We start from the raw sequence: 26,467 nt of genomic DNA, 5'->3' as shown, positions 1-26,467 counted from the left end.
TATACCTTTTGATCTTGCGTATCCAAAATTAATCATACATAAAATTAAAATCTACAACTGTGCATCATCTAGCTTGTTTGGTGATCGATACAGGGAGTTCCTTGAGTATGTCGGATTCGAGAAACTTGGGCAGCGAGTCCTTTGCCATCAGCTCAAAAACGTGTCTCTTCACCTCCTCGTAGAGCGGCATGATTCCTGCCAGTGACTCCAGAACTGGAGCAATCGAGTAGTCTGTCGGCGATGGCGCTGGAGGGTCCACGAATTTGATGCTCTGCAAGTCCAAGGTGAGCTGAGTCGGGTCCTTCTTGTTGACAGGAAGGTCCGTCTTGGGTGGGGGAGTTGGAACTTGGATCTCTGTATTTATTCTCACCTCTTTGGGAGCACGCTGCTCCGACGCAACCATCTTGCGGCTGATATCTGTCCGAAGTCTAGAGTTGATGTTCAGTTCGAATGGGGTGCCCTGCGCCAGATAGGCTGTGTAGATGTTGAACGCATCGCTGAGACAATCAGTGGACAGCTTGATGACAGCTGCGGAAATGGTAGCTTTGCGTTTTGCACGCAGAGGCGTCCGCAAAAGGAACATTTTCTCCCGTTCCTTTAGTTTGAGTAGCTTCTTAAGTACCTTGAACTTTTTTTCGAGCAGCTGTATGTCATTGTATACCTCCAAATTCTCCACAGAGAATTCGTCAACAAGATGTGTGCGAAACTGGTATTTCATTCCTGGGTCCTCTAACACGTCTTTCAAAGAGATTTGCAACGTCGGTGACTGCTGCGTCTGACCCTCTGTCTCCGACTCTTCATCTGACAGCGTCGGAATTCTGTCTGGTAGTGTCCAATGAACCAGCTTTGAGCCCTCCTTCGTCAGAAAATAATAAGCGTTTCTACGAGGGATGAATTTGGAAACATTAGGGAAGTCTTGCCCATTCAGCAAGTAGAACAGCCCCATGTCCCAGAGCAGCCCAGCCACTCTAACAGCCTCCCCATGTGAACATACGTCGGTGCAATCGAGCAGCCACTGCACTACCGCCTTACCTGTGAAACAGGTGCCCATATTTTCTTTGCTACCATCTGGCCTCTCGACTATTTTATTGTGGAAAAGACGGACACCCTTCGAAGACACATAATATTGAACATGAGAGTCTGAATCTGGATTGGTGAAGAATCTGTGATGGAAAGGCGAAACTGGGTTTTTTTCGATTTTCTCGACCTGTTCCTCTAACTCTACTGGCTGGGCACTTGCTCTTTTTTCGTTCAGGAACGCGTAGAACGAATCCTGAGACGTCATTTCAAACGAACCAAATCCATTTGCGGTCCCAAAGGTCTCTTCGATGTAGCTTCTTGATAAGTCCGGCAGCTCGTCGGGCGGCATATTGGGCGACCAGAAATTTTTGGTCGGCCCCATAAGGTGGAGGAAAAGCACCTTGTTCCAATACTCGCTATGCACAATGGCGCCTGTTCTGGAGTTGCGTTCGAATGTGATGAGCTCCATGGAATTCAGGTTACTTTTAAGGATGTCGGGAACAAGATTGTGCCCTCGGATGCCGTATTTTGAGCAGAACGAGCTTAGAATGGCGACTCCCTTGGGCGTAGGCTGGAGAAGCACTCCGGACTTCAGTTTTGACCGGGTTTTGTCCTCAGGTGAGTGTAGCATTCGTGCGTTCATAAACAGCTGGAGTAGTTCTCTTGCTGTTTTTGCCTTGATCTCATAAGAAATGTCGATGCAGGTGGCTGTGTTTTCGAGGTGAATCCTCAGCTTTTGCATCGCGGCCAGGCCTGTTTCCAAGCTGAAAGAGTACGGGTGGTAGGTTTTGAACGCCAGCTTGAGCAGCTTGTGCTCTCTTTCACGTTCAGCTTTCAGGTCCAGACAGTACAGAAGACATGAATAAATATCTTTCAGATCTTTGACACTGATATCTCCACAAGGGATTGCATTGAAGCTTTTATTTACCACTCCTTGGACTTTCTTTGACGGTTCAGACATCGGTCGGTAACCAGAAGTTTCCTCTGTTACCAAGAACAGTTGCACAAGAGGCGTTCCTGCGTATGCTTGATATTTATATCGTGGAGCTAAACTTGAAACATGCCGTCATTGAGCTTCGATCCCGCTATCAAGATAGCTGAGTAGGGAAAATTTATTGCGTCGAAAAGTTTCAGATATATGAAACCATTATAGCCGTGCAGATTACATACGACAAGAACAAGTTTGCAAGCCAATCTTTGCAATTGTCTGGTTCGACATTTCGTTAACCTAAATCGGACAATCAGGCGGGAAAAAGATCGTCAGGGCATTTGGAACTTGGAGAAAATCCCAGTCGTGCTTCATCTGCTATTGTTCTTACAAAAGTGCTTGCTGACTTGTTTGGATAAGGTTCAAGAGCCTGCAGATGACCACTCTGACGAGCACCCGTATTGGTAGTCGTGAGACACTTTTCTAGTAGATTTTACAAGCGGAGGAGAAATCCAAAACAGACAGACAGTATCTCCAAATTCCCTCCCTGTACTACGCTGTTCATATCCACAAGTTTTATTCAATTTGATGATCTCCTATTGAGAGTTGTTCTTGTTTTGTTCCATGCTGACCAGGTGTCTAGCCATCATATGCGCCTTGAGCTCGGCTAGAGACCCTGGCCGACTCATCGCGACGTCGTAAGCGCTCTCTGACCTGATCACAGATCCAATCGACATGAATAATCCAAAGGTTGCTGCTGAACCGAGAATGTACTGGCCCAGCGTGTTCATCACTCCGTTAGGTGCTCCATGCCTTAAGATGGTCATTCCGCCAAACATGAGTCCGGTGACAACTCCAACCGTGCTCTAAAAGTTAGGATTCTTATGTCTCAATACATACACCCATCATGAGTCCCATCTTGAACTTGTCGAAGTTCGAAGGCTGCTGTTGCTGATACTGTATGTTCTGAACCGGTGGCATTGATGATATAAAAAATTTTGTCGTGATTGGAAAAAAATACGTCGATCGGCGCGTCTAGTACTCGTTCGCCTTGATCCGATCAACTTCCGCCTGCAAGCTCTTGAGACTGTTCAAAAGATCAGACCCTTGGCCAAACCCTCCAGTAAAGTTTGGCGTCATGTTTTCGGCACTCAAGTGATGCTGGCGCTGCATATCAGTTAGGAATGGCTTAGGCGGCAGAGATGGCTGTTCTTGTGTGGGACCTTCAGGAGCGAGTACTGGTGGTGGAGATGAATTTTTGCGAGATCTCGGAGGAGGTGGAGGAGGCCTGAGCAACGAAGAGCCTCTGTTTCTTGAAGGGGGTGGCGGGGGAGGCGTCGCATGTGAATGCTCTGGCCCAGGACTGCCGGGTCCTTGCGAAAGTGCAGCTTCCAAAAACGTTGTAGCGCTGTCCGCGGATGTAGTTCCATTGCGCGTAAGTGGAGATGAGACCCTCGGTTGTGAGCTAAACGGTAATGGAGACGAATTTCCTCGTTCCCTTGGAGGTGGCAGGTTGTAATGGTTTCTCATCGATTTGGACACACTTCCCGTTAGATTCGGAGTAAGAGGTTGCAACGGGGCTGACATTGCATCTGGAGAGCCATCGTTAACCTGCAAAGTAGGAACACTAGACGGTGTACCATGAATTGAGACGCTATCAATCGTCACATTTTGGAAATGATTGATAGACTCTTGCATGTCTTTCAATTCTTCCTCCTCGTCCTCCGTGTTCGCCGGCGGCCCTTGCTGTAAGCTCGGAGAGGAGGTTTCATTTTTCATCCGAGCAAGCAGCTGGTCCATTGGCAAGGAAAAATCAAAGCTAGATTTCTCGGGAGGCGTATCCGTAGAGGATATGGACGTTTCGTCAGAAGGTGGTGGCTCTATGATCACCTGATCCGAGAACTTGACTTTTTTGCCCGACCGGCTTTTCTTCTTCGGTGATTTCGACGGACGTTCTCCTGTGAGGATAAATTGTGTGAACGAGTCCAAGTCCAGCTTCTGGGGCGGCTCTTGACTGGCCTCTGTCAGCTGTTCGTCTATCGAGCTCGTTTCAGAGCTGTCGATGCTTTCGTTTGGATCCTTCGCTCTTTTACGAGCCATGATTGAGATGGGCTTGGGAATGGATGCCTGAACTTTTATTAATGATTTTCTGAGAGGCTTGCCTTCTAGCGTGTGAGCCAGCAATCTCAGCAATGCATAGAATTGGCCGATATTCAAAGAGTATGCTATTTTGCCAAAGAGCTCTCTCAATTTGCTTTTGATGGCTTCGGAGATGCGAAAATTGGAAAGAAACCTAAACACCTCTTCCAAAGTTATAGTTCTCTCGCCACGCTTTCGGGAAAGTATATTGTTGTACCACCTGAGGTACGTTTTAGCTTCTTGTATAGAGAGATCGTTTGCTGTCAAAGACAACGCAACAGTGCTGTCATCGTCAGAAGCCAGAGACTCTGTGCTTTTTGCAAGTGGATGTGGGTCTCTTTTGTTTCCTGACTCTGTACCTGCCATATTTGTAGGCGTGTATCCCAAACTGATGTTATCGTCACTCTGCGCTCTCCGGTCCCTCCCAGAGATATCCAAACGATTGAAAATATCAGACATCTTGTCGGGCTCAAATAAAGTATCGGCCGATGCATTCAAATGAGCACTGCGATTTTTATACGGTGAAGAATGTACTTGTTGTTGTGCTTGAGCAGTAGGAACTGAAGAACCTGAAGGTGCGGAAGAGAAGCCAAAGGAAACAGACGGATGCGTGAGCCTTTCCGTATGCTCCGTATCGGCGTTCATCCCCGGCATCGAAAACCAATCAAATCCCTGCGACATCGTGATGAGACCCTCTGACTTTTGATATTCTACTATGCGCAAGTGTATCAAAGTTGGCCTACTTCGTCTTCCAAATTCTATGTTTCACTTCAAATTCTATGGTTTTTCCGGATTCTAGTTCCAATCAAACGACTTGCACTGATGGATCATAATATTTCTCCGCCTTAATGCCAAAAAGACAACTCTGTTTTGTCTAGGGTTCTTTTTTTTCTTGATCAACTGGAAAAAACGTCGCGTCGCTCGATAAGAAATTAGAGGTTTTAATGAGATTAGGCAAAGTCAAGGTGAAAAATGCATCTGCTTTCGGTGAGGATTCCGATGACGACACCGAACAAAAGTCGAGGGAATATGTAAGGAAGGAAAAGTTGTCTCCGCAGTCAGAGGAGTTCCAGTATGACGAAGTCTACGAAACACTAAAGAAACCTACCCAGCAGGCAACAAAAGAGGCTCGAAAACCTAAATACATTAATAAGCTGCTTGAGAGCAAAAAGCTACGAGAACTTGAACGCTTGGAGCAGCAGCAGGAGAGAATTGAGCGCCAGAATGAACTACTGAAAAAAGACATGGAAGCCACAGAAGTCTTCATTTCCGATTCGTACAAAAAGCATAGGCAAGAGGTTGCCGATAAACTTGGTAAGCCAATCAACTTGAATTCAGTTCTTGAGCATTCGAGCCCCACTGATGTAACTGAAAAATCTCCCGAATCGGTAGCACGGAATTCGGTAAACGGAACCTCTCCGCGATCTCTTCAGAAGGCCATACAAGAACTAATCAGCTCGAGATTGACTCCTGACGATATTGAACAGTATCGCAAACGTTACTTCGAAAGAAAACGAAAATTACAAAACGCGATCGCTTTCGAAAAAGCTATGTAATTCAAGAAAACACGTCACACTTGAATAGCGTGGTGCTTTGATTTATAAGAGGCGATGTTGTCCACATGAAAGTTGAAGTAGTTGTCAAACATTTCATTCGATAGCTCGGAGTCTGCGATCTTCTGTGACTCCTTTCGCTTCCTTCGTGCTTGCGTGGCGCTGGTTTTCCTTGATTTTGACGACTTCGATGATCTCTCTTTTCGTGAGACATCAAATTCAAAGTCTATATCATTGAGAGCTTTTTCTGTAAGGGCTTCACCCATATCACCCAGAGTTGCGCCTGATATCACAAACTTCTCGAAATCTCGTTGATGATTTTCCATAAACTTTGTGTTACTGCGTCTCATGTTGCTAGTGAATAGCCTTCTAATCTTTTTGAACTCATCAAGACTCGTGGCTATCTGAAGTTTGATCATAAGTGATTTGTTGGGACCTTTCAGGTCCTGGTCAAGCAAGTCACTTGGTTTCACAATCTTGGGAACAGCATACTGGCTCAGGTCCACCTCTTCGATGGATGCTAAAAACTCTTGGATTTCGGGCTTCTCCAAAAGATCGACAATCGTCAACGCTTCTCCCGGTGGAATTGCAGTTGGGTTTGAAGGCGTACAGCAATCCAGATCGACTTCTTTTCTCAAAACATGATCAATGTCCACGGCGGAGAAAAAGGCGCAACTCTGAGGAACCTCATCAATACCTAGCTGATGACAGAACATTGCACGTGTCCACAAGTTGGCTATCTGGAGGATCATTGCACATTTGTACTTCTGCTCCTCTTTCACTATGTAGCGAATCTCGTCGTGCACAGTGATGCATAACCTTGCGTCCACTTTGTACCTTTTCAGAAGGTATTCCATGGATACCACTAATAGATGCAAATAATCGACTCCTGAAGATTGGATCGCCCAGTTGATTCGCGAAGGAAGAAACGTATTGGAATGAAGATTCTTTTTCTGTAACGCAGAAGTGATTCCGGCACCAAGTACTGGAGTCTTTGGATGATCCTGTTCTGCTATAGTTTCCAATCTATTGAAAACAATGGATTCCGACCCACCAAACCACATTTTCCTTTTGTTGACCGTCTGACTTTGTCCCTTGGTAGCAGCATAAAGTTCAGAGGCTGTCTTCCTGGCGTCGGCTTCCGTAATTGCTGGGTTGAACTTTTTCAGCAGAGAGGTAGCAAATTTCACTCCGGCACCGTAGATACGACCGTAATTAAAAACCTTTGCGTCGTTTCTCGATATTCCTAAAATCTTTGCTGTTTTCGAATGAAGATCCGTGCCTTCACTTTTAGTACCTTCCAGAGTCATCCACCCAATCGCCGTTCCGCCGTGTATTTTAAAAACGGAATCTCCAACCAAGGAAGCCACCCACAACTCTTCACTATCAACATCTGCTCCCACGAAACAGTAGCCTGGAGGTGATTGGATCATGGCTTTCAGCTCAGATCCGAGCCTCGATTTCTTAGCATTGGAGGCTGTCAGCCATGTGTTTTCAACAGCACGTCTGGTAATGGTTCCCATTGGGATGATTTGTGGAATGATCATTCCGATCTTGGAGTCTGTTGCTTCCTGTTTGTAAACAACAAATTGGTTCATGATCCGCTCCCTGGAGCTGATCCAGTAACTGTTTCGAACGGCCAAATTTAGTGCATCTTTGGCAAGATCATACTCCGAAGACAAAATGCCCTGCTCGAAATACCGCAAAAACGGTTTGGACATTAAGGTCGTCGTACGAGATTCAGGTCCTTCCTCGTGAGGAACTTTGAAGAAAGACTTGATTTGCAACAATTCTGGGAAGTCTGGATTCGAGGCCAACCCCTCCTCCACTATCCTTGATGGCTCCAAATATGTGTAGTTCTTCTTCTTGTACTTTTCCTCCTCGCCTTTATCAACGAGAAAGCACCACCCTTTGCTATCTAGCCAGTAAACTGGTTTTCCCTCCCAAGACAATTTTAACAATAGCGGTGTCACTCTGGATTTGGGAGTCAAGGTCATGTTACCTTTAGAAAACAATTTTTTGTACCATTCGGGATAACCAGGCATTTTCTGTCTCTTGTAGGGGGTTCCATTTTTCGTCAGTTTCGGCGGGATTATGGTCCAGTCTAGTTGTGACAGCCATGGATCATTTAGCCACGGCTGTGAAGGGTCATCTTTCAAAGACACAACCTGCTCACACATTTTCTTCAAATTGTTTTCAATCTTTTCAACGCTATCCTGATACATCTGCTCTGTCCGCGTGATGTACTTCTCCCAAGCTTCGTTAGTCGGAAGGAATGATTGTGAAATGTGTCTCAATGCTGCTAAACTAACAGGATGAGGGACCAGCTCTCTGAATTCTGGATACACTTTATAGAAAACCCTGTATGTGGTTACCACATCAGTGGCACAGTATTCCATTAGCTTTTGGAAATTGTCAATGATTTCCTGAGGATTAGTGGTCGAGAATTGATCTCGTGTTTCTTTAGTGATATTGATACCACAATGATGATGAGCAACATACTGCAACCCGTTTAAACTGCTGGTTCGCAACCATGGGTCGTCCTCGAGAAACGAGCTCAGAGTTTCGTCGGCATCCAAGTTTGGGTTGTCTATAAGCTCTTTGAGAGACTCGGATTCCACTTCGTCCCTGAATTTCATCAAGCTTCCCTCTTTTTGTCTTTCCTCGTCCTTCATCTTGTGATATTTCATCCATTTTCCTTTTTGTCGGGAGCACATTCCACTCACTGCAACATGCAACGACATGGTATCCAGATAGAAAGCTTTTGATTGCTTGAGGTCGTACTCCTCCAATATGCGCGCTCTGTCATACGAAACATTATGTCCAATGATGATTTTTTCCTCGTTTTGGACGTTCATGGGTATCAAATGGCCATCAAGGATATCACTTTCACCTGTCAGATAAGGAGAGACCCATCCATACCACGCCTTGTTGGAATACGCGGTTGCAATAACGGGGTATTTACTGATTTTGTATAAGACCTCGACATCGTAGATTAGGCCCTTTTCTAAGGGATAAGGAACAGCTTCAGGTTTTTTCCCAGGTGCGTATCTTGTCCATCCGCTTTTGAATAGCCACACTTTTGGCATTGGCTGTACAGTGCGTCCTATGTTCATGATTTCTTTTATGATATCTTGGTACGGCTTCAAACTGTCCATGCCTAAACGATAAAAATGCTCCGCAAGGTTATGGCCTTGAAGTTTTGGAAGCTCGAATTTGATAGGTTCTGAAATGGAGCATTTCTTGCCAAGAAGCTGATTGGCCCTAAGATGTTCATGGGCAAGTTTAATCAATATTGCATTGTGCTTCGTGAGGCGCTCATTGCCTCGTTTATAGGAGTCAGGAAATAGCTGCTCCTGCAATTCTTCAGAGAGATGCTGAATCCCCACTGGATTGATTCTGGGTCGCACAGAGAGTAGTCTTCTTTGCGGCGATCGAAACATTAGAAGCAAAAAGCACCAGGACGCACCGCGGATAGACTAGCACCGTTTTGGTCTTGCCTTATTTATTTGACCTATATTTTTTTATGTCTTGCATATGAACCACGCACAGGTACCGCGATCTTTGTGCTACTGTTTTTCAGATGCTGCTTAAATTCATAGTTGTCAAGAGTAATAGATACATCTACAAAACAACGGCAATTGAATAATCTTGTTACCATGGCGTCCACCCGTGCACTTACAGAGGATCAGGTATGTTGTCGAGATTTGTAGTCGCGCGAAGGCTAACAGAATAGGTTCAAGGTGAGCTCCTAAAGATGGAAGCATTCATCACCAAGGAAGCTGAAGAAAAGGCAAAAGAGATCAAGCTGAAGGCCGACGAAGAGTACGAGATCGAAAAAGCGTCCATTGTGCGGTCAGAAATGAACGCCATTGACTCCCAATACGAGTCTAAATTCAAGAAAGCATCCTTGGCACAGCAAATCACCAAGTCCACTATTGCCAACAAGACGAGACTCAAGATTCTCGCCACCAAGGAAGAGGCCCTGGACACTATTTTCAAGGAGGCTGAGGCTGCGCTAGTTAAGCTGTCGCACGATTCCAGTAAATACGGAAACATTCTGAAATTACTCATTGAGGAAGGATTATATGCACTTATGGAACCAAAAGTCGCCGTGAGGGTGAGAAAGGCGGACGTTGAGCTGGCCAAAAAGGTCAGCGAAGAGGCTGCAAAGGACTTCAAAGAAAAGTCCAACATCGATGTGTCCATCTCCATCGACGAATCGTCTTACTTGAACGACGACTCTGCTGGCGGCTGCATCATCATAAACGGAACGGGAAAGATTGAGGTCAACAATACCCTCGAGGAAAGACTGGCTTTGCTATCAAAGACCGCTCTTCCGGCCCTCAGACTCGAGTTATTCGGTGTCTCTCCTAGCAGAAAGTTCTTCGATTGACAGTGTAGACGATTAAATATTGATAGTGTAGGTCTAGGGTGTGATAATTTTTATTAAATTTAGTCTCAATGAGGAGGTGGATAAGGCCAGTTTTCGGTGCCAACACATCGCCGGTGTTGCCCAGAATGGGGCTTTTGAACACTTTCCATGGTACATGGTATATATCACGCGATATTCTATCTCGAAAACCTGGCTTGGTCCCGGTACAGTTCAGATCTCGTCATTTTCAGAAAACCCCACGAGACTTAGCGAAAGTGCTCAAGACCATACAGCCGGATTCTTCAGACGTGAGTTGCACGATTTTCGATGCGAACGGAAATGTTGTGGCAGTTTCGAAGAGCTTCCCAAAGGCAAAATTCCTTCATGAAAACGGACTGTTCCCGAGAGATTTGCGCAAGATCGACTCCTCAAACGTCGATGTGGCGCCGATCATTGCGGTGCGGTCTAATTGCATTCTAATCAATTTGTTGCATATCAAGGCATTGGTGAAGGCTGATTCTGTGCTGGTTTTTGATACAGCCAACTCGGAAGCGGCCTCGAAACTCAGTTTATTTATGTACGACCTAGAGGCCAAGTTGAAGGTCAAGACGGTCCACGGAACAACGAACGTGAGCCAGTCTTACGAGTTCCGTGCGCTGGAAAGCATCCTTATTAACGTCATGGCAGTGCTCGAAACAGAGCTGCGACAGCATCTGAAAGTCTGTACCGAAATCCTTAATCACCTGGACACAGAGATCGACAGAGAGAAATTGAGAGACTTGCTGGTCAACTCCAAGAAACTTACAACCTTCTATCAGAAATCCTTGCTGATTAAGAACGTTCTGGATGAGCTGCTGGATAACGATGATGATCTGGAAAGCATGTATTTGAGCGAGCACAGTGTCTACGGTGGGCCTTTCCGTCAAGAAGAAATGAGAATCGACGGAGACGGAGGCAACCACCATGACTCTGTGAGAACGTCTATGGACGAGCTCGACACAGGCGAAATTGAAATGCTTTTGGAGTCTTACTACAAGCAATGTGACGAGATAGTGCAACAGGCAGAGACTCTTATTAACGACATTAAATCGACCGAAGAAATTGTTAATATCATCTTGGACGCCAACCGCAACTCCTTGATGGTCTTCGAGCTGAAAATATCGATCTATACGATGGGAGCAACGGTTGCGACGCTGGCTCCAGCCCTTTATGGAATGAACCTCAAAAACTACCTTGAGGAATCAGAGGTTGCATTTGGAGCAGTGGTGTTCCTTAGCATGGTTGCAGGAGCTGCCATGGTGGTCAACTCATTCCGTCGCTTGAAAAATGTGCAGAAAATGAACATCACAACCACAGAGCAGACTAAAAGATTGGACGACAAAATCAGAGGCCAGCTGTTTGCAAGGTTTAGAAAGCAAAGGTCTAGAAGCACCCCTGAGCAAAAGGACCTCATTTGGAAATGGCTAACGAACGGGAGCCCGAAACCCAAATAAATGTGTATATAGAGTTGCGGGCTGTGTAAAAAATCGTACGCAGTAAAACTATATCATTCGCTTATGTACTAGATGCATCAAAACTTGACTTTTTGACCGTTAATTTCCGCTGGAATACTGATATCATTCGCGTCTCCTTTAGTTTCCAAAGACCTACAGTTGATATTTGCTGAAATAGCCTTTTAGTGCATTTTGTTTGCACTACACAACTGGCTTACTGATAAGATAAACGCGTTGGCAAGTAATGAGTACACACTCGCCGACTCCATCAATAAATAGCCAGTCGGGCCTGCCAGCTCCTTCTCTCAAAGAGTGCATCCCAATAGACTCTCTTGATGCGCGTATATTGCAATATCGCTACGCCTCGCAAAAAATACTCAAGCTCATTGAAAACGTTAAATCCCTCGTCAAGACTTGCTCCCAAGAAAAAAAGATTGCTTTCACAAAATACATCATAGTGCTCAATGGGTGTATATTCAACGTCAATGATAATATATACAGACGATCTGAGATCTTGATCAACGGCAACAAATTCAATCCCGCCCAATCTATAGAGTCTTCCCCCAACACCAATCCAGTCAGTTTCGACTGTATGGACAATTCCACCAATTATGATACTACCAGACTGAAGTTGCCGACAGTGCGGCAATGTCTGGACACTCTAAAGCTGTTAGAGCTATTGCTAATTAATACTTTTGAGATATACGACCACAAGTGGAAAACTGCCATGAACGAACGATCCTCTCAGGAAGCAAAGAAAGACAGGCCACTGTTCACACTGGATGATATTGCAGACATGTTGGACTTTCCAGAGCTACAGTCCATGCAGCTATTGGTTGACGATGAGCCAGAGAATACATTTGCCGATGCTAAAGCCGACATATGTCTCCGCTCCTTTGACCTTAAAAGCCTGAACGTCAACTTGCCTAAATTTGAGTTAGCCATGGATGCCTTTCGAGATCGCATTGATGCTCTTGGCAGATGCAAGGTCAAAGAGAATCTGCTTTCGTCACCGCATTATAAATTCATTCTTCATAGATCGCTGCTGCTCATATTGCATCTTGCTGACTTTTATGGTGTGGTCCGCAAATTCGGAAAAGTCCTATATCATAACAATAGCTTCTACTTTGAAAACTACGCGCGCACAAGCGAGTCTCTTAGAGCGGTGATGAGGAACTTTGAAGTTTATTTCAACCAGTCAAAGAAGAACAATCTACTATTGGCTGCAATAACGAAAATGACGAGAAACGGAGGCTTGATGGTGGTTCGTCCTGATAATATCTTTGAGCTGTATAAGGTCAGCGACGATGCGCACAGCATGCTAAGTACGATGATCCTTGTCCTAAAAAGGTTTCAGGCGGAGTGGCAAACGATTATCGATTCCAATCGCTCTAATGAGTTCGACAGGGAACAGATGAGACAGAAACTTAAACAGCAGACAATCAGAGAGCAAAATGAGCAAAAAAGGTTGCAAGTCAACGCCCAACTTGGCAAAAACATGGAAGCTATGCACATATCGCCAGAGAAGTTCAAGGCAGATGTGGAAAAACAGTCAAAATCCCACAAGGAGCTTTTCTTAGATGCCAGAGAACCGAAATTTACGCAACAGGCTGATTCAAGCGACCAGGAACAGCAAAAAGCAGAAGAGACGCGGCAGAAAGTGGGAGAACGTGAAAAACAGCTGCGCGAAGAGTTGAGATCCACCAGGTCGTCTCCAAACTCCTTGTCTCGACAGTCTTCCATTTCGCGCTCGCGGACTTCTAGTCTTCAAAGCAACCAAGACGATTTCACCCTTCGTCGGTCAAAATCCACTTCAAGTAGGCACAATTCTCAAATGGTCACTCCCGAGATGCACCGCACGATTCCAGAGCAGAATGAAACCGGAGCAGAGCCTACCTCTCGGCTAATTGTATTCCACAGTCCAACTATGAACTCGACCACAGCTGGGGGTGGTGCATCCTCAAAACCCGTTTCCCATCCACAGACAAAGCTATTAAAGCCCCCAAGTTCGCCAGTTGACCATGCCAGAGCAGCGGCATTGGCCTCTAAAAAATCGACCCAGCCCCCGCTAACTGCCCAGCAGAGACTCCAGCAGCATATCATGAAATCATCGCAGAATGGACAAGCCATTGCGAAAAGAATCGAATCCAAACCAAGGCCAAGGTCACTCTATGCTCAATTAAATGGGTCGCCTGCAAAACATCTGGATGACTCGGGAAGCAGAAGCAACTCGCTGCAAAGCGATGCTGAGTTCCCTACCAGCCCGCTAAATTCTCTCAAACAGAGCAACTTTCCTGATTTACAAATCCAAACAAGCAGATCTCGATCAGGGTCATTGCAAGGGAACGAACCATTGGAGTCACCAGCGAATATCGCGGCCGCACGTGCATCTCCGTCGAATTCAGCGCCACGTAGTAGATCTGGCAGCTTGTCGCAAAGGCCAGTGAGCACAATTCCGGAAGCTGACGAAACTACAAAAAGTCACGAGGCAGACACCACTGCTACACGGAACTCGCCTAACAAAACAAGCGAGAATTCCTCGGTAAAGACTCGTTCGCGGGCCTCGTCTACACGCCAAAATGGTCCTCCGCAGAATCTGGGAAATGTGCTGGTCGTTCCTGAGAGTTCGTCGCCTCAGTTTGATGCAAATGGAGAAGCGATTAAGAAAGTACGCTTTACAGGGGTACCCGAATATAGCGAGGATGAAGACGCTCCGACCCCACAGCAAATGCAAAAGCAGATGCGGCAGAAATGGTCGTCGTACAAGCCGCAATTCCGAAACAGAACCAAGCAACTCAACTCCCAAGAAGGATTGGCGTTCCGGAAGTTTCAGGGTTCTATGATTGGAGGAGAATTTGAAGGGTTCAGCAAGGTCAACGCGAATAGCATTCCTGTGGAGGGGAACGGAAAGTTCTCTATGATGAGTGTGATCAACTCTCCGGAATCTCCTGGCCCTTCACGAAAGTTGACTAAGCTCTTCAAAAGACGTTGAACTATAGTACTCCTGCCTTATCGCGGTGCGGCTCTAAAAAAAATTTTCCAATTCAAATAGAATATTCAACATGTCTATTGAGGTGAAGAGGAGATTCTCTGGCAGCTCGCGCGCGGCAAAAGACATGTACAACGTAATATCTCACAAATCCACAAATCCTCTTGATGAATCTGGGCTGTCGAAGTGTTTCCATAAAGTGAAAGCCCGGCTTTATTTGTCTCTCGCTCCATGCCACATAAACTCGCCAATCAATGGAATCAAACAGCAGCATCTCGACCATATGCTTATGACCTATGTTCCTTTTGCCAAGGGTGTTCTTCTGGGGTACTACAATGTGCAACTTGCCTCGGAAAATGTGGTTGAAGATGAAGATGGGACGGAGATCGCCGTTGCGAAGATCGCTAACGACAATCCATTTGCATTTTTGTGGTGTACAGCCGAGCTGTTGGTTTGGAGACCACAGGTGGGTGATGTGGTTGAAGGCTGGTCGTACATGCAATCGCAATCTCACATTGGTCTTCTTATCAACGACACCTTCAATGCAACGATTAAAAAGGGAGGGATCCCGCCAGAATGGAAGTACATACCGAACCAGGTGGATGAATTCAACGCCGACGGGGATGCCGGAAAGTTTGGCAAGTCCCTTGGTCAATGGGTGGATGAAAACGGTGTTCCTGTCGAGGGAAAGATTCGCTTTACGATTAAAGCCTTGCACGCTGCAGGTAAAGTCGTTTCCATGGAGGGTACTCTGGTGAAGCCTGGCTCAGATAAGGAGAGCCAGCCTGTTGTGAGAGACGGAAAGCACAAGAAATTTGAAGAGCCAGAGGGTATTATCGTGGACGACGAGGACAACACCGATGATAAGACCGAGGTTCCGCAGTATGACCAGGACGACGATGACGACGATGATGAGGACAACAAGGTTGTTGGCGGCGATTTGAGTTCTGATGAAGACTGATATAACATAGCACTAGCATTTTTTGGAAAATGTACCAGCCACATTTAACTGCCACACGTAGAATAAATGTTATTCAAAACAAAAAATAAACAACATGAGCAACGAGTCGGCAGAGATGCTTGCTTCGCAGCTCCTGACGGAGCATCTTGGTTTTCAACCTATCTCTGTGATTGACGACATCATCAACATGATCAACGAAATTATGTATCGATGTACAGAGCAATTGGAGCTGGCTTTGATCCAGAAAAAATTCGATAAAGAGGAGGAGGGAAGACAGCAGCAAGAGCGCATCCTGCAGTCGCACAACGATGATGACGACGTGATAGTAAACGAGGAAGAAATACGAGAACAAACTACTACGGGATTTAGCTACACCGTGGAAGACATACAGAAGGGAACAGCCACTCTAGAATCTTTGATGGAGCATGTGATCAACAAAAACTTTGACAAGTTTGAGGTGTATGCGATGAGAAATATACTGAACATACCGGCGGACCTTGTCGCAGGAGGATTTGTGCGACTGAAACACCATCGTGGGATGGAAATACGCGATAATATATCTGAGGAAGCACAAAGATTGGATTCTGAGTACGAGCGACTTGTGCGCGAGCTGGAGGCTGAAATCGCCGCCAACAAGGTTCTGAACCAAATGCTCTCCAAGTTCAGTCAGCTTCTGGACTACTCGAAGAAGCTCAAAGCAGAGCTGTCTTTCATCGACCTGAAATCAGAGGAGTCTCTAAAGGGCGAAACCAGCACCATCCTCGAGAAATTAACCCCTCTGAGGGAAACTTACAAATTTCTGATCAACGAGGTAAAATATATGTATGACAAAGTGGAATCCATGAAGGAACTCTTGAATGACCCAAAAACAGTTGCATTTGATCACACCGAGGAGGATAGGTACCTGAATGGACGCATCAAGGGAATCTTAGAAGAGTTGGGCTTTGCAAAGGCCTCCAAGGCCTCCGGGTCCAATCCTCAAGTCCAGCTGGAACTGGTGCAAAAGCTGAACAGTTTCTTGGACAAGGAGCTACAATGACACGACAGGAAAAAATGTTGTGTGCTAGGATTGGTGAATTTAGAGGGAAAGAAAGCGCATTTAGATGATCAGAAGGCATCCTGTGGTTGCAGAAGCGTCTCTGTCACAGATGTCAAACGATATGGAATTTACAGCGCAGATGTATTATAAGTGTATATTAGGATTATTATAACTACGGATAATTAATATTAGAAGCTAGGACATGGAGAGGAGATGTCAAAAATGACAGCACACGAGATTATCGGTAAACAAACAAAAGACAACGGTCGTAGATCCAAGATGTTTTCAAAATAATGGCGATGGCAAATACCAAACAGTCGGTAGCCACTGTCTACCGTAGCTGATGGGCAAAACAACATATCATTGTCAAATGTACATAAATGGAGCCTATTTGGACAAGCAAAAACTAGACATCAACCTTTGCAAAGTGGTGGAATACACTTGTGTCATACTAACATCCTATCAGCCATAGTCATTGATCACCCATATATACAGATGCATCTAGCAATTTTCTTACAAAGCCTTTCTCACAAAATGGACAGCAGTCGGGACAAGCCACAAACCAACAGCAATGACGGCAGCTAGCTTGAAAGTGGCCTCGTTTTGCATTTGCTTGAACTTCTTAGCGTCTTCTTCAGAAAATCCATCCATGGTGAAATAAAAGTTTTATTAAAAAAATATCTGTGCACGGTTTTTTTAATAAAAAAATGGACGAAGGAGGCGACACCAATCAGCTAGCATCTTCCGCCGGGGAATCCCGTGCTCCTTCTGTCGAGGCACCAGAACCTACCAGGACAGAAGCTCCAGATCTGGAGGAGGACATCAACAAGCTCGAAGCTCACAAGCGCGAACGTAGCGAGGAGGCAGAACCTGAGAAGAAACCGAAAAACAAAAAGCTCAAGCGCAGCAAGGGCGCACCACAAGACGACACCGAAGTTCCCCCACCAGAAGAGATCGAAGAGGAGGATGAACAGGCAAGGAAAAGAAGAGAGTTCGAAGAGAAATTCGCTGCGGTGCTTAGGAAACCCAACAAGCGCAAGAAGAACGACGAGGTGGATTTGGAGGCGATGCAGGACGAAGCCATTGCCCACTTGAAGAACATGATGAAAGATGCCGCCGAGTTAGACATTGACTGTGTCAACAACAAGCGGCCTGCCACGCACAAGCTCAAACTGTTACCTCAAGTCAAGGATACTCTTTTAAAATCGAACTTGTACGACTCGATTCTCGATAACAACTTATTGGAGGCCGTGCGAATCTGGCTGGAACCGCTTCCCGATGCTTCACTTCCTGCATTTGAAATCCAGAAGACGCTCTTTAGCGAGCTTACAAAACTTCCAATCAAAACGATCCATCTCAGAGAGTCAGGTTTGGGTAAAGTGATGTTATTCTATCAAAAGTCAAAGAAAGTGGACCCCTCGCTGAAGCGAATGGCCGAAAAGCTCATTGGTGACTGGACCAGACCAATCATGGGCAGATCAGACAATTACAGAGCGAAGAAAGTGCAGACCGTCACTGTGGATGTGGACAGATTGCAGAGCATGTCTCCTACACCAAAACCCCAGCAACCAGTTCGCAAGTCTCTTTATCAGGAAAGCGCAGACAGGAGAAAGCGTGCTGCGGCACCAGAGGCCCGTACCAGTGTGTACACTGTGGCGCCTCAGGTGAATTTGAATTCCATTGGCCAGCAAAAGAACAGTGTTGCTGCAATGGGCGTTGGGTCATCTCTGAGCAGAGACGAGAGATTCAAGAAACTCAACCAGAGACTCGCGATGCTAAGCCAGAAAAAAAAGAGCACCAAGAAGGGAGGCGTCTCTATCGAAGGCCGTGGCTTGGCTATGTAACTATAATATACTGCTTCTACAATCATGTCTGTACCAGTCTTTATTATGTCTTATTGCTCTTTGTACCTAAGATCTTGGCTTTTCCTTCTTCTCCTTCCAGAGAGCCAACAAGGAGACACCAGCAACCTTGACGACCTTGAATCTGACACCTGGAATATCACCCTTGGCCTTACCTCTTCTACCGAAACCAGCAAGGAGGACCTCGTCGTTCTCGTCCACAAAGTTCAAACAACCGTCATTTGGAACGAAAGCAGTGACCTTCTTACCGTTCTTGATCAGCTGCACTCTGACACACTTTCTAATGGCGGAGTTTGGTTGCTTGGACTCAATACCCAACTTCTCGAGAACAATACCCTTAGCGTGGGAAGATCCACCGAATGGGGAGGACTTGTAAGCAGTTCCTAACAGTCTGGACTTGTATTGTTTGTCTGCCCACTTGTTGTTTCTTCTGTGCACTCTCAGCTTTCTGGCGGAGTTGAGTCCTCTAGGCTTTCCTTTTCCCATGATTGAAGTTAGTGATGGAGTTGCAAATTTTCAGAAAAATTATTTAACGTAGGCTCCAGGGTACGAGATCAGCCCTACCAGCAGTCACGTGAAAAACCTCTCCTGCGAAAATAAAATTGGCCTCCGTTGTAGATAGACACCAGTTTACATCCGTGCACCACATTTAGAATAGCTAATAGGCATTAACCAGATGTAGCTACTTCCGGTGCAGTTGCGATCTTTCTTGCCAAGTAAATGGGCATCGTTCACCTCTTTCATGCAAGCAGTTCAAGTCCAACTTTGATGCCTGCACGCCCAAAATCAAGGCCGCGTCTAAATCTTGATCTCGAAAATTGTATTACTCGTAGCTTAGTCGCGTCGATCGTCCTTTTCACATAATTCAATGTCTGCCGCACAACAGTTGATAGCGCACTATCTCAAGACCAACAACCTCACACGCACTTTGGCAGCGTTCGAGTTGGAGCTCAATAGGAAGTTCGATTATTATTCAGTCGAGGAATCCTTGGAGACAATTCTAAAAGACCGACTTGCCTATTTGTCTTTGGAGAAGCCAGAGTCCGAGAACACCAAGTCTTTGTGGACCGTTGATGTGCCAAAGAAACATGATCTGTTGGACTTGGGCACTTTAAAGTCACTTGTAATATCCTCATGCTTTGTAAAGCTAGAGATCGGTTCCAAAAGTGTGTCTTTAGGACTATTTGTGACCAATAACAAACAGGTGCACTTTTTTGATCTGGAGAAGCGCAGAAACATACTAGTCAAGAACGACCTCCATGGACTGACGGCAACAAAACTTGTTGCAGGAGTCGACGGCAGCGACTTGCTTTTTTCTTGCGGCATGGATGGGAAATTAAGGATCTGGAGAGCTGGATACGACAGCGAGCTTCAGCTGGAGCTTTTAAGCGAAAAACAACTGCATAAGAGACTCGTTCTCCAAATGAAGTTCCAGAAAATGGACCGGAAAACAGGCTTTTTAGTGTCGACTGGATGGGATTCAAAACTGGTGGCCACCAGAGTCAATCTTGAGGACGGAACCACAGAGAAACTGAACGAGGTGAGCTTGCTTACGAGAGCAAGTTGCTTGCTCATTACCGCTGACTCGAGCAATTATCCTGTGATTCTTGTGGGACGCACGGATACTTCAATGGTTGGAGTGTACACCATCCACGATCGCATTTTTGAGATCGGGCGCGTAGCACTAAACGACTCTGAATTTTCTAGCCATTCGTTTCATCCTATGGCATTTGCAAAAACCGAGAATGATACAGTGGTAGCAGCTACCAATCACACTCCCTACATGAGATTGATTACTTTTAAAATCCCCACGATTGCTGATCTCATAGGCGTCGAAGAGACTGAGGTGGCCCCAAAAGTTGCGGCGGCGAGCGTGCTGGCTTCGGACAGCGAGTCTTTCCAGACGAACGTCACTATCAGACGAAACATTATTATCTCCAATTTTAATTCGATGTCGCCCCAGGACAAATTTTCTGACCCCATTGTGAGAACAAGACCCCACAAGGATGGGGTCTGGATATTTGGGGACGACGGTGTTGTCAGAGGGTTTGATGTTGGAACAGGGTCTGTGGTTGAGGAACTAAAGACGCACGAAGGTCGTATCAAATCTGCCTTTGTAGCCGACGTGGGCGACACAGAGACTATCGTGAGCTGCGGTGCCGTCGATAGGGTCGCCAGTGTTTGGCAATAGTGCCTACGCGATGTACAAGTACTTGCATTTTTTCTGTTCCCCAAATCTCAATAGAACAGAAAATGATCTTGAGATCTAGATATTTATTAATAAGGAGCACAAATGTATATGCTCATGTATTCGGGAAGGGTGTTTTCCGGTATGGAGCTGGAGGTCATACGGGACATCTTCGAGAGGGAAGTGATCGAAAATGACGCGTTTCTCTCTAGGCCGAACATTTTACGCCCCTTGGCTGGAGATTTGGTAGCAGTCGATCCAACTGACATCACCAGTGACGCGTGGGTCGATAACGACCAGCACACAGATATCACACTAGTGAACAGTCCAGACATGCCACTGTTAAGCGTCCTATTGGAGACTGATGACATTGTGGTCGAGCAGCTCGAAGAGATAGGTGGTGGCAACTCGTTTCGGAACTACTCAGAGCCTGCACATTCGCATATTTTAGAGGACTACATGCCGACTCCAGAGAACTCATACTCGTATACCTCTGAAAAAGCAGACATTACGGATTTGATGGTAGAAATGCCTGACAGCTACTGCTCCGAATCGCCCGAATCGAGAAGAATGTCCTTTTTGGAAATTGATAACATAACTGAATCGCAACGAAAACGCAGACGGTCTAATCAGACATATCCTGCAGGCACGCAAAGCGAGATATTAAGTAGGAAGGTCAGAAAAAGTACACTTGTGGAAGACTTTATCAGGGTGTTCGAAAAAGGAGATCCTGAATACATGAAAATGATCAACATGCATCTTATTCCCTATTGCTCGCTAAATGAACTTAGTCCGGAGCTGTTCGTGGGCCACCTTCAACTCAAGATGGATCATCCATGGGCATATGAGATCAATAAGAAGTCCAACATTACCAGTAATCAGCTAGTGAGGTTTGCCAATACTGAAAATGTGAATTTTTATGAACCACGGGTGTTCAGGTATCTGCGCTCGAAAAACGCTTGCAAAAGACACAAGAGGGAAGGATTGTGTTCATTCTGCAAGCCAACAAAACAAGACTATCAGAACGACTTTGACAATCTGTTCTTTGACCTGAACTCGTCTGGATACTTGCATCATCTGACAAAGCAGCACGGCGTTTTTAGCAACGGCTCAGAAATGCCGCTACCAAAGCTGATTGGATTGCACCCGGAGCTAAAGAGCAACAAAAGCTCAGCTAAAATCGGCCATGTATACGCTGCAGTGTGTCCCATATGTAACGCAAAGGTCAAGGTGCAAGATTTGAGCCCTGAGAGCCAGATCTCGGGAAATCGGTTTTTAGCATACTTCAGGCACATGCTGACGCACAATGTTAAGAAAAACAGCGGAAAGGGACGGTAGATCCTAGAAAACTATTTCATTAGGAAGCACATTGTATTTTCTTCCGTCGGCACGAACAGACTCTCGGTTTATATCCCGTTTCAAAGCCTTTCGCATATCAAAAGCATCAATTTCGTCGTCGAGTTTATTTCTGTTCATTTTACTCTCGTAGTCCCCATAATAACCCACAACCCGACGGTAAACGGAGTAACCCAACTTTTCATATAACACAATTGCCAACTTGTTGTTGCACCGCACAAAGAGGTCTATGAAGTATACTTCGTATGGCTCGTTCTCTGTAAATCGTTCTAAGGAAGAGCATAATGTTGAGGCAAGACCAATCCGTCTATAGTTTGGGTTCACAGTGACAGCACTGATGTGCGCATGCCACTCTTTACCCTTACCCTCTGTTTTAGCCAGCATATAGCCCTGCACGCCATTAGAAGGGGAAACCGCCTTGTAGAATAGCGAAGGCCATTCTGAGAGGTATTGGAGATAGAAATATAGATAGAAATTTTCGGTGAGTGGATCAAGGTTGATCGTGTTGAGTTCAAAAAGATCAGTGGCCGAGAATGGTCTGATAGAACTCATACCTAGATCAGTTAGTTATTTTTTTTGTGATTTTCCACCAATTTACTTGTACAGGTTTTATTATTTACGCCCATTCTGGGTTTCTAAATCCTCCACGACCTCCCCTTCCTCTTCCACGACCCCTTCCACGGCCTCTGTAGCCTCCTCTGCCTCTGTTGTGCCTAAGAGAAGACTGCCCGAAGGTGTCCAAGTTAAGTTTCTTTTCCTCCTGCCATCTCATTCTATCGGAGGCTGTTTGCTCCGTGGAGGACGAGATGTTGTCGAAGAACGACGATTTTTTGTTGTAGAACGTTGACTCAGCACTTTCCTGCTCGGCCTCCTTCTCAAACTTGGCATTATTGGACTCAAAATCAAAATCATCTCCAAATGGAGCCTGGGGCTTTGTCGAGCTTTGAGAGTGCTTGGTAACGTTGTTTTGGGCCTCAGAGTTGGAGGATGCAGCCGACTCCATTACCGGAGATTTATTGTCTGTATACTGTGCAGTCTTGGGCTCTGCCAGTCTCTCAGTTGGAGCGCGATGCTGTTCTTCTGCCTGTTGAGCCTGTTGCTGCTGAGCCTGTTGCTGTTGAGCCTGTTGCTGCTGAGGTGGTTGTTGAGGTGGTTGTTGAGCTACAGGTGGCAACGATGGCTGTATCTGCGGTGCGGCAATTTGCGAAACTGGCTGTGGAATTTGCGGGACAGGGGACTGCAATGGAGCGGGTTGTCCTGGCTGAGGACCAGGGCTTTGGAATGGCATCTGGCCCTGAGGGAAGAAGTTGGCAGGATTAAACATGGGAATTGGTTCAGGAACAACCTGCTCAATCGGAACCTCCAAAATGTTGAGTGTTTTGACATCAGGTCCACTAAGCATGATATGCTCGTAAATTTGCGTCGAGGGATAGACAATTCTATTTGGATCAAGAATTCTACCCTCGGTTCCAAAAACCCTCACACTTTTCAAGGCAATAGTACCCTTTGTACCATCAATGCTTTCAAGAATTCCAACGTATCTTATATCTGCTTGGGAGATCAGGGAAATAGTCTTTCCAATATATTGCGACATGACGTTGGAAAAATAAGATTTGAGATTTTAGAATTATTTTGAGATTTTAGAATTATTTATTTTTCTATCGTAACTATTACATTTTACCATCTTCCGGTTCCAAAATCGTAGCTAGTTTGTCCGCCGCCAACAACATCGCCGTATGTCGTACCATTGGCTCCACCATAAACCGTCTGTCCTGCATATGCTGTGGCTCCATTGGCTTGTGCCTGGAGCTGTTGCTGGTCTAACTTGTCAAGTTCGAACACAATGTTGGCTATTTTCTTTTGCAGCTCGATACAACCTTTGGAAAACACTTCATTCGGTTTCAGCGGTCCTGTGGTTTCCAAGTTCACGTAAAAACGATTGGGTTTTGCGTTGTAGTCGAACCTTTCACCGGGAACAGGAGGCTCCTCCCACTCACAGTTGGCGCTCTTGGGCCACTCGTCCTCCACACTTTCTTCGAACCAGTAGTCTGTATGTTTGAGCTTATTCCATGGGTCGTACTCAAATCCTATGGCAGCGCACGGAGACCATTTCGCATGCTCCTTGGCAATTCCTTTCTTAGCGACGCATCTGAGATGCAGTTGTTGGTGTTTCTTGAGTTTGCACAGCAAAACCCCCTTTCTTTCGGGATCCCTCACCACCGGGGTGCCCAGGTTCAAACCGGTGTTCGGACTCACGATCGTAAGATGGCTGGAGTACACATTCATGGTTTCGTCGGAGTCACAATGGGCTCTTAACTCCAGCGTGACAGAGCACTTTTCGCAGTGATCTTCACACGTACAATCTCTTGTGTACTTCAGTTGATCGATATCCTCGCTCTCCAAAGGCACGAGACCCAGCCTGTGTGAAAGAAACTCATCTGCGAGAACACTGGTGTTCACCAGAATTTCCACCAAATCGATCGCCAACGTCGGCACCTCCGCCAGCATCGTTCTCCGCAAGGAGTTTGCCAAAGACAGATCAACATCACCCAAAATGAAGTCGACCTCGTCTCGGCCTGCCTTCCGAATAGTCACCTGTGGCTCTTCAGACATGGTGAATTTAAGTTTTTTTTGTTTTTCGCCACAAATATAAAAAAGCACACCGAAAACCCATCATCGCTCCTTCATATGGCACAGAAGATAAATATCCCAGACCTACGCTTCGAGCAGGTCTTCAGACGGAACCTACTTAATTACGCCAAGCAACGGAAGGGAACACATACCACAGACGCTGACCCGCTTCCCATTATCACTCCCTCGCTCGTCCTCTATACGATCATCAAAGACCAGATGCTGATGCCCTTTGTCCAGGGTTTTGCTGTCGCATTTGGTCTCATGCTGCTCCGTCCTTGGCTTCGTAAGACATATGAGGCTGGCAGATTGGTCGGCCTTCGGGTAGTGACAAGCATCGCGAACGTTACAGCAACTTTAAAACCGTACAAATGATACCTAATTTTATTCATCTAGGTTCTCGTTCCAAGCACAGCACTCTTCAAATTTCACTAAATTACCTCCAAAGAGGTCAAGAGAGCTGCCATATGTCAAGTCCACCTTTCCACGGCTCAGTCTATCGACAAGGGCAAGATCGGTAATGGACTTTGCCCCACCAGCGTACACAACGGGAATAGGCGACCATTCGCCAAGTTTCTCTACCAACTGCTGATCTATTCCATTACAGAGGCCCTCCACATCAGCGGCGTGCACCAAGAATTCTGAACAGTATTGGCTCAGGTCTTCAAACAATTTCCTGCTCAGCACGGTTTTGGTCAAGGTCTGCCATTTATTCATAGCTACCACCCATGATATTGCCCCTTGGCGCTCCACCTTGCGGCAGCTCAAGTCCACGACAAGCCTCTCTGGTCCGATAAGTGTGCTCAACTCTTTCAAGCGATTCCAGTTCAGATCTTGCTCAGGGAACAGCCACGAGGTGACTATCACCTTGGAGGCTCCGCTATCAATCCAAAATTTTGCGTTGGAGATGTTAATACCTCCGCCAATTTGCAGCTGATTGGGCCAAGCTTGAAGAGCCTCCAAGGCAGCTTTGTCGTTGCTTTCTAGGGATCCAAGCTTGATCACATGGGTGCGCACAATGTTGTGTTTCTTGTATATCTGGGCATAATACGAAGAAGAATGCTCACTGATGAAGTTCGTTGATACCAGGTCCTCGTTTTCTTTATCGTCTTTCTCGAGGGTTCCACCCACTATCTGCTTGACTTTTCCACCGTGGATATCGATGCATCCCACGTATCTAGTCATGAAAAATAAATTGAAAAAAAATACACAAAAAAATATTTTAATATGGCTCCCTTAGTCGTTAAGTTTGAGGACAAATATACGCCCACTAAATCCGTGCCAACCAAAGACGACAAGAAAATATTGAAGAGCGGTAGGCCGATTACATTAGAAGAGCTGAAACGCAAAAAAAAAGCTCAAGAGGAACAGCTTCTGAAGGGATCGAAGTCCAAGACCGATGAAGAGGACATAAAAAATGATATTGCACTGGAAAGGTTGCTGAGCGAGTCACATATACTTGCAGACACAAGAGGGAGTATATATTCGGGAGCAGATCTTACACTTCAGACTCTGGACCATGAAAACCCAGTGGGGAACGCCCGTGTAAAAGCTCTGAACAGCAGAATCCAGAAAGTGGCAGAGGTTAATGGTGATGGTCGAAAGAAGCTTGAAAAAATGCCAATGAATATGCGAAAGGGAATGATCAAGGCACATGTGCGGAAGATCGAAAAGTATGAACGGGAGGCAAAGGAAGCCGGAATTGTGCTAGCGAAGAAAAAGAAAGACGAGTTCAGACAGCTGGGTGATCGTGGGGTCACCTCGATCAGCACAAGAATAGGAAAAGGTCTAAAGAAGGAGAAAAGGATCAGAGATCGTGGTCTGAAAATCAATTCTGTCGGAAAATCTACTAGAAATGGACTGGTCCTCTCGCAGAAGGACATTGATAAAATTAATAGGGGACGTTAAGTACGGTTAATATATATTGGTTTGA

At 45.8% G+C, this 26,467-nt stretch overlaps 19 protein-coding genes across 19 annotated transcripts; 10 read left to right on the top strand and 9 right to left on the bottom strand.

Moving 5' to 3' along the window:
- Positions 1 to 64: 64 nt before the first annotated feature.
- On the bottom strand, positions 65 to 1,981 carry KL911_003345 (uncharacterized protein; the record flags this gene model as incomplete). Its single annotated transcript, XM_043198515.1, has 1 exon — positions 65 to 1,981. One exon carries the CDS (start codon positions 1,979 to 1,981, stop codon positions 65 to 67), a length of 1,917 nt encoding a protein of 638 aa, XP_043053676.1.
- A 563-nt stretch (positions 1,982 to 2,544) lies between these two features.
- Positions 2,545 to 2,929, bottom strand: KL911_003344 (uncharacterized protein; the record flags this gene model as incomplete). Its single annotated transcript, XM_043198514.1, has 2 exons — positions 2,545 to 2,721; positions 2,849 to 2,929. 2 exons carry the CDS (start codon positions 2,927 to 2,929, stop codon positions 2,545 to 2,547), a joined length of 258 nt encoding a protein of 85 aa, XP_043053675.1.
- A 54-nt stretch (positions 2,930 to 2,983) lies between these two features.
- Positions 2,984 to 4,768, bottom strand: KL911_003343 (uncharacterized protein; the record flags this gene model as incomplete). The annotated part of the gene is made up of 1 exon (XM_043198513.1): positions 2,984 to 4,768. The coding sequence occupies one exon, from the start codon at positions 4,766 to 4,768 to the stop codon at positions 2,984 to 2,986; it is 1,785 nt and encodes a 594-aa protein (XP_043053674.1).
- Positions 4,769 to 5,031: 263 nt separating this feature from the next.
- KL911_003342 (uncharacterized protein) lies at positions 5,032 to 5,643 on the top strand (the record flags this gene model as incomplete). The annotated part of the gene is made up of 1 exon (XM_043198512.1): positions 5,032 to 5,643. The coding sequence occupies one exon, from the start codon at positions 5,032 to 5,034 to the stop codon at positions 5,641 to 5,643; it is 612 nt and encodes a 203-aa protein (XP_043053673.1).
- A 14-nt stretch (positions 5,644 to 5,657) lies between these two features.
- KL911_003341 (uncharacterized protein) lies at positions 5,658 to 9,083 on the bottom strand (the record flags this gene model as incomplete). Its single annotated transcript, XM_043198511.1, has 1 exon — positions 5,658 to 9,083. The coding sequence occupies one exon, from the start codon at positions 9,081 to 9,083 to the stop codon at positions 5,658 to 5,660; it is 3,426 nt and encodes a 1,141-aa protein (XP_043053672.1).
- Positions 9,084 to 9,397: 314 nt separating this feature from the next.
- On the top strand, positions 9,398 to 10,036 carry KL911_003340 (uncharacterized protein; the record flags this gene model as incomplete). The annotated part of the gene is made up of 1 exon (XM_043198510.1): positions 9,398 to 10,036. The coding sequence occupies one exon, from the start codon at positions 9,398 to 9,400 to the stop codon at positions 10,034 to 10,036; it is 639 nt and encodes a 212-aa protein (XP_043053671.1).
- A 68-nt stretch (positions 10,037 to 10,104) lies between these two features.
- Positions 10,105 to 11,508, top strand: KL911_003339 (uncharacterized protein; the record flags this gene model as incomplete). Its single annotated transcript, XM_043198508.1, has 1 exon — positions 10,105 to 11,508. The coding sequence occupies one exon, from the start codon at positions 10,105 to 10,107 to the stop codon at positions 11,506 to 11,508; it is 1,404 nt and encodes a 467-aa protein (XP_043053670.1).
- A 244-nt stretch (positions 11,509 to 11,752) lies between these two features.
- KL911_003338 (uncharacterized protein) lies at positions 11,753 to 14,500 on the top strand (the record flags this gene model as incomplete). The annotated part of the gene is made up of 1 exon (XM_043198507.1): positions 11,753 to 14,500. The coding sequence occupies one exon, from the start codon at positions 11,753 to 11,755 to the stop codon at positions 14,498 to 14,500; it is 2,748 nt and encodes a 915-aa protein (XP_043053669.1).
- Positions 14,501 to 14,570: 70 nt separating this feature from the next.
- Positions 14,571 to 15,458, top strand: KL911_003337 (uncharacterized protein; the record flags this gene model as incomplete). The annotated part of the gene is made up of 1 exon (XM_043198506.1): positions 14,571 to 15,458. One exon carries the CDS (start codon positions 14,571 to 14,573, stop codon positions 15,456 to 15,458), a length of 888 nt encoding a protein of 295 aa, XP_043053668.1.
- A 94-nt stretch (positions 15,459 to 15,552) lies between these two features.
- On the top strand, positions 15,553 to 16,497 carry KL911_003336 (uncharacterized protein; the record flags this gene model as incomplete). The annotated part of the gene is made up of 1 exon (XM_043198505.1): positions 15,553 to 16,497. The coding sequence occupies one exon, from the start codon at positions 15,553 to 15,555 to the stop codon at positions 16,495 to 16,497; it is 945 nt and encodes a 314-aa protein (XP_043053667.1).
- A 707-nt stretch (positions 16,498 to 17,204) lies between these two features.
- Positions 17,205 to 18,341, top strand: KL911_003335 (uncharacterized protein; the record flags this gene model as incomplete). Its single annotated transcript, XM_043198504.1, has 1 exon — positions 17,205 to 18,341. One exon carries the CDS (start codon positions 17,205 to 17,207, stop codon positions 18,339 to 18,341), a length of 1,137 nt encoding a protein of 378 aa, XP_043053666.1.
- Positions 18,342 to 18,407: 66 nt separating this feature from the next.
- On the bottom strand, positions 18,408 to 18,845 carry KL911_003334 (uncharacterized protein; the record flags this gene model as incomplete). Its single annotated transcript, XM_043198503.1, has 1 exon — positions 18,408 to 18,845. One exon carries the CDS (start codon positions 18,843 to 18,845, stop codon positions 18,408 to 18,410), a length of 438 nt encoding a protein of 145 aa, XP_043053665.1.
- Positions 18,846 to 19,227: 382 nt separating this feature from the next.
- KL911_003333 (uncharacterized protein) lies at positions 19,228 to 20,550 on the top strand (the record flags this gene model as incomplete). The annotated part of the gene is made up of 1 exon (XM_043198502.1): positions 19,228 to 20,550. One exon carries the CDS (start codon positions 19,228 to 19,230, stop codon positions 20,548 to 20,550), a length of 1,323 nt encoding a protein of 440 aa, XP_043053664.1.
- Positions 20,551 to 20,652: 102 nt separating this feature from the next.
- Positions 20,653 to 21,885, top strand: KL911_003332 (uncharacterized protein; the record flags this gene model as incomplete). The annotated part of the gene is made up of 1 exon (XM_043198501.1): positions 20,653 to 21,885. One exon carries the CDS (start codon positions 20,653 to 20,655, stop codon positions 21,883 to 21,885), a length of 1,233 nt encoding a protein of 410 aa, XP_043053663.1.
- A 3-nt stretch (positions 21,886 to 21,888) lies between these two features.
- Positions 21,889 to 22,455, bottom strand: KL911_003331 (uncharacterized protein; the record flags this gene model as incomplete). Its single annotated transcript, XM_043198500.1, has 1 exon — positions 21,889 to 22,455. One exon carries the CDS (start codon positions 22,453 to 22,455, stop codon positions 21,889 to 21,891), a length of 567 nt encoding a protein of 188 aa, XP_043053662.1.
- A 64-nt stretch (positions 22,456 to 22,519) lies between these two features.
- On the bottom strand, positions 22,520 to 23,497 carry KL911_003330 (uncharacterized protein; the record flags this gene model as incomplete). The annotated part of the gene is made up of 1 exon (XM_043198499.1): positions 22,520 to 23,497. One exon carries the CDS (start codon positions 23,495 to 23,497, stop codon positions 22,520 to 22,522), a length of 978 nt encoding a protein of 325 aa, XP_043053661.1.
- Positions 23,498 to 23,580: 83 nt separating this feature from the next.
- KL911_003329 (uncharacterized protein) lies at positions 23,581 to 24,516 on the bottom strand (the record flags this gene model as incomplete). Its single annotated transcript, XM_043198497.1, has 1 exon — positions 23,581 to 24,516. One exon carries the CDS (start codon positions 24,514 to 24,516, stop codon positions 23,581 to 23,583), a length of 936 nt encoding a protein of 311 aa, XP_043053660.1.
- Positions 24,517 to 24,918: 402 nt separating this feature from the next.
- KL911_003328 (uncharacterized protein) lies at positions 24,919 to 25,719 on the bottom strand (the record flags this gene model as incomplete). The annotated part of the gene is made up of 1 exon (XM_043198496.1): positions 24,919 to 25,719. The coding sequence occupies one exon, from the start codon at positions 25,717 to 25,719 to the stop codon at positions 24,919 to 24,921; it is 801 nt and encodes a 266-aa protein (XP_043053659.1).
- A 42-nt stretch (positions 25,720 to 25,761) lies between these two features.
- KL911_003327 (uncharacterized protein) lies at positions 25,762 to 26,442 on the top strand (the record flags this gene model as incomplete). Its single annotated transcript, XM_043198495.1, has 1 exon — positions 25,762 to 26,442. One exon carries the CDS (start codon positions 25,762 to 25,764, stop codon positions 26,440 to 26,442), a length of 681 nt encoding a protein of 226 aa, XP_043053658.1.
- Between the last annotated feature and the right edge of the window lie 25 nt (positions 26,443 to 26,467).

This window comes from Ogataea haglerorum (assembly GCF_019207285.1).
Source record: "Ogataea haglerorum isolate 81-453-3 chromosome Unknown 81-453-3_NODE_9_length_481884_cov_97.824832, whole genome shotgun sequence".
Classification (NCBI taxonomy): Eukaryota; Fungi; Ascomycota; class Pichiomycetes; order Pichiales; family Pichiaceae; genus Ogataea; species Ogataea haglerorum.
This window is presented reverse-complemented; position numbering and strand designations above follow the sequence as displayed.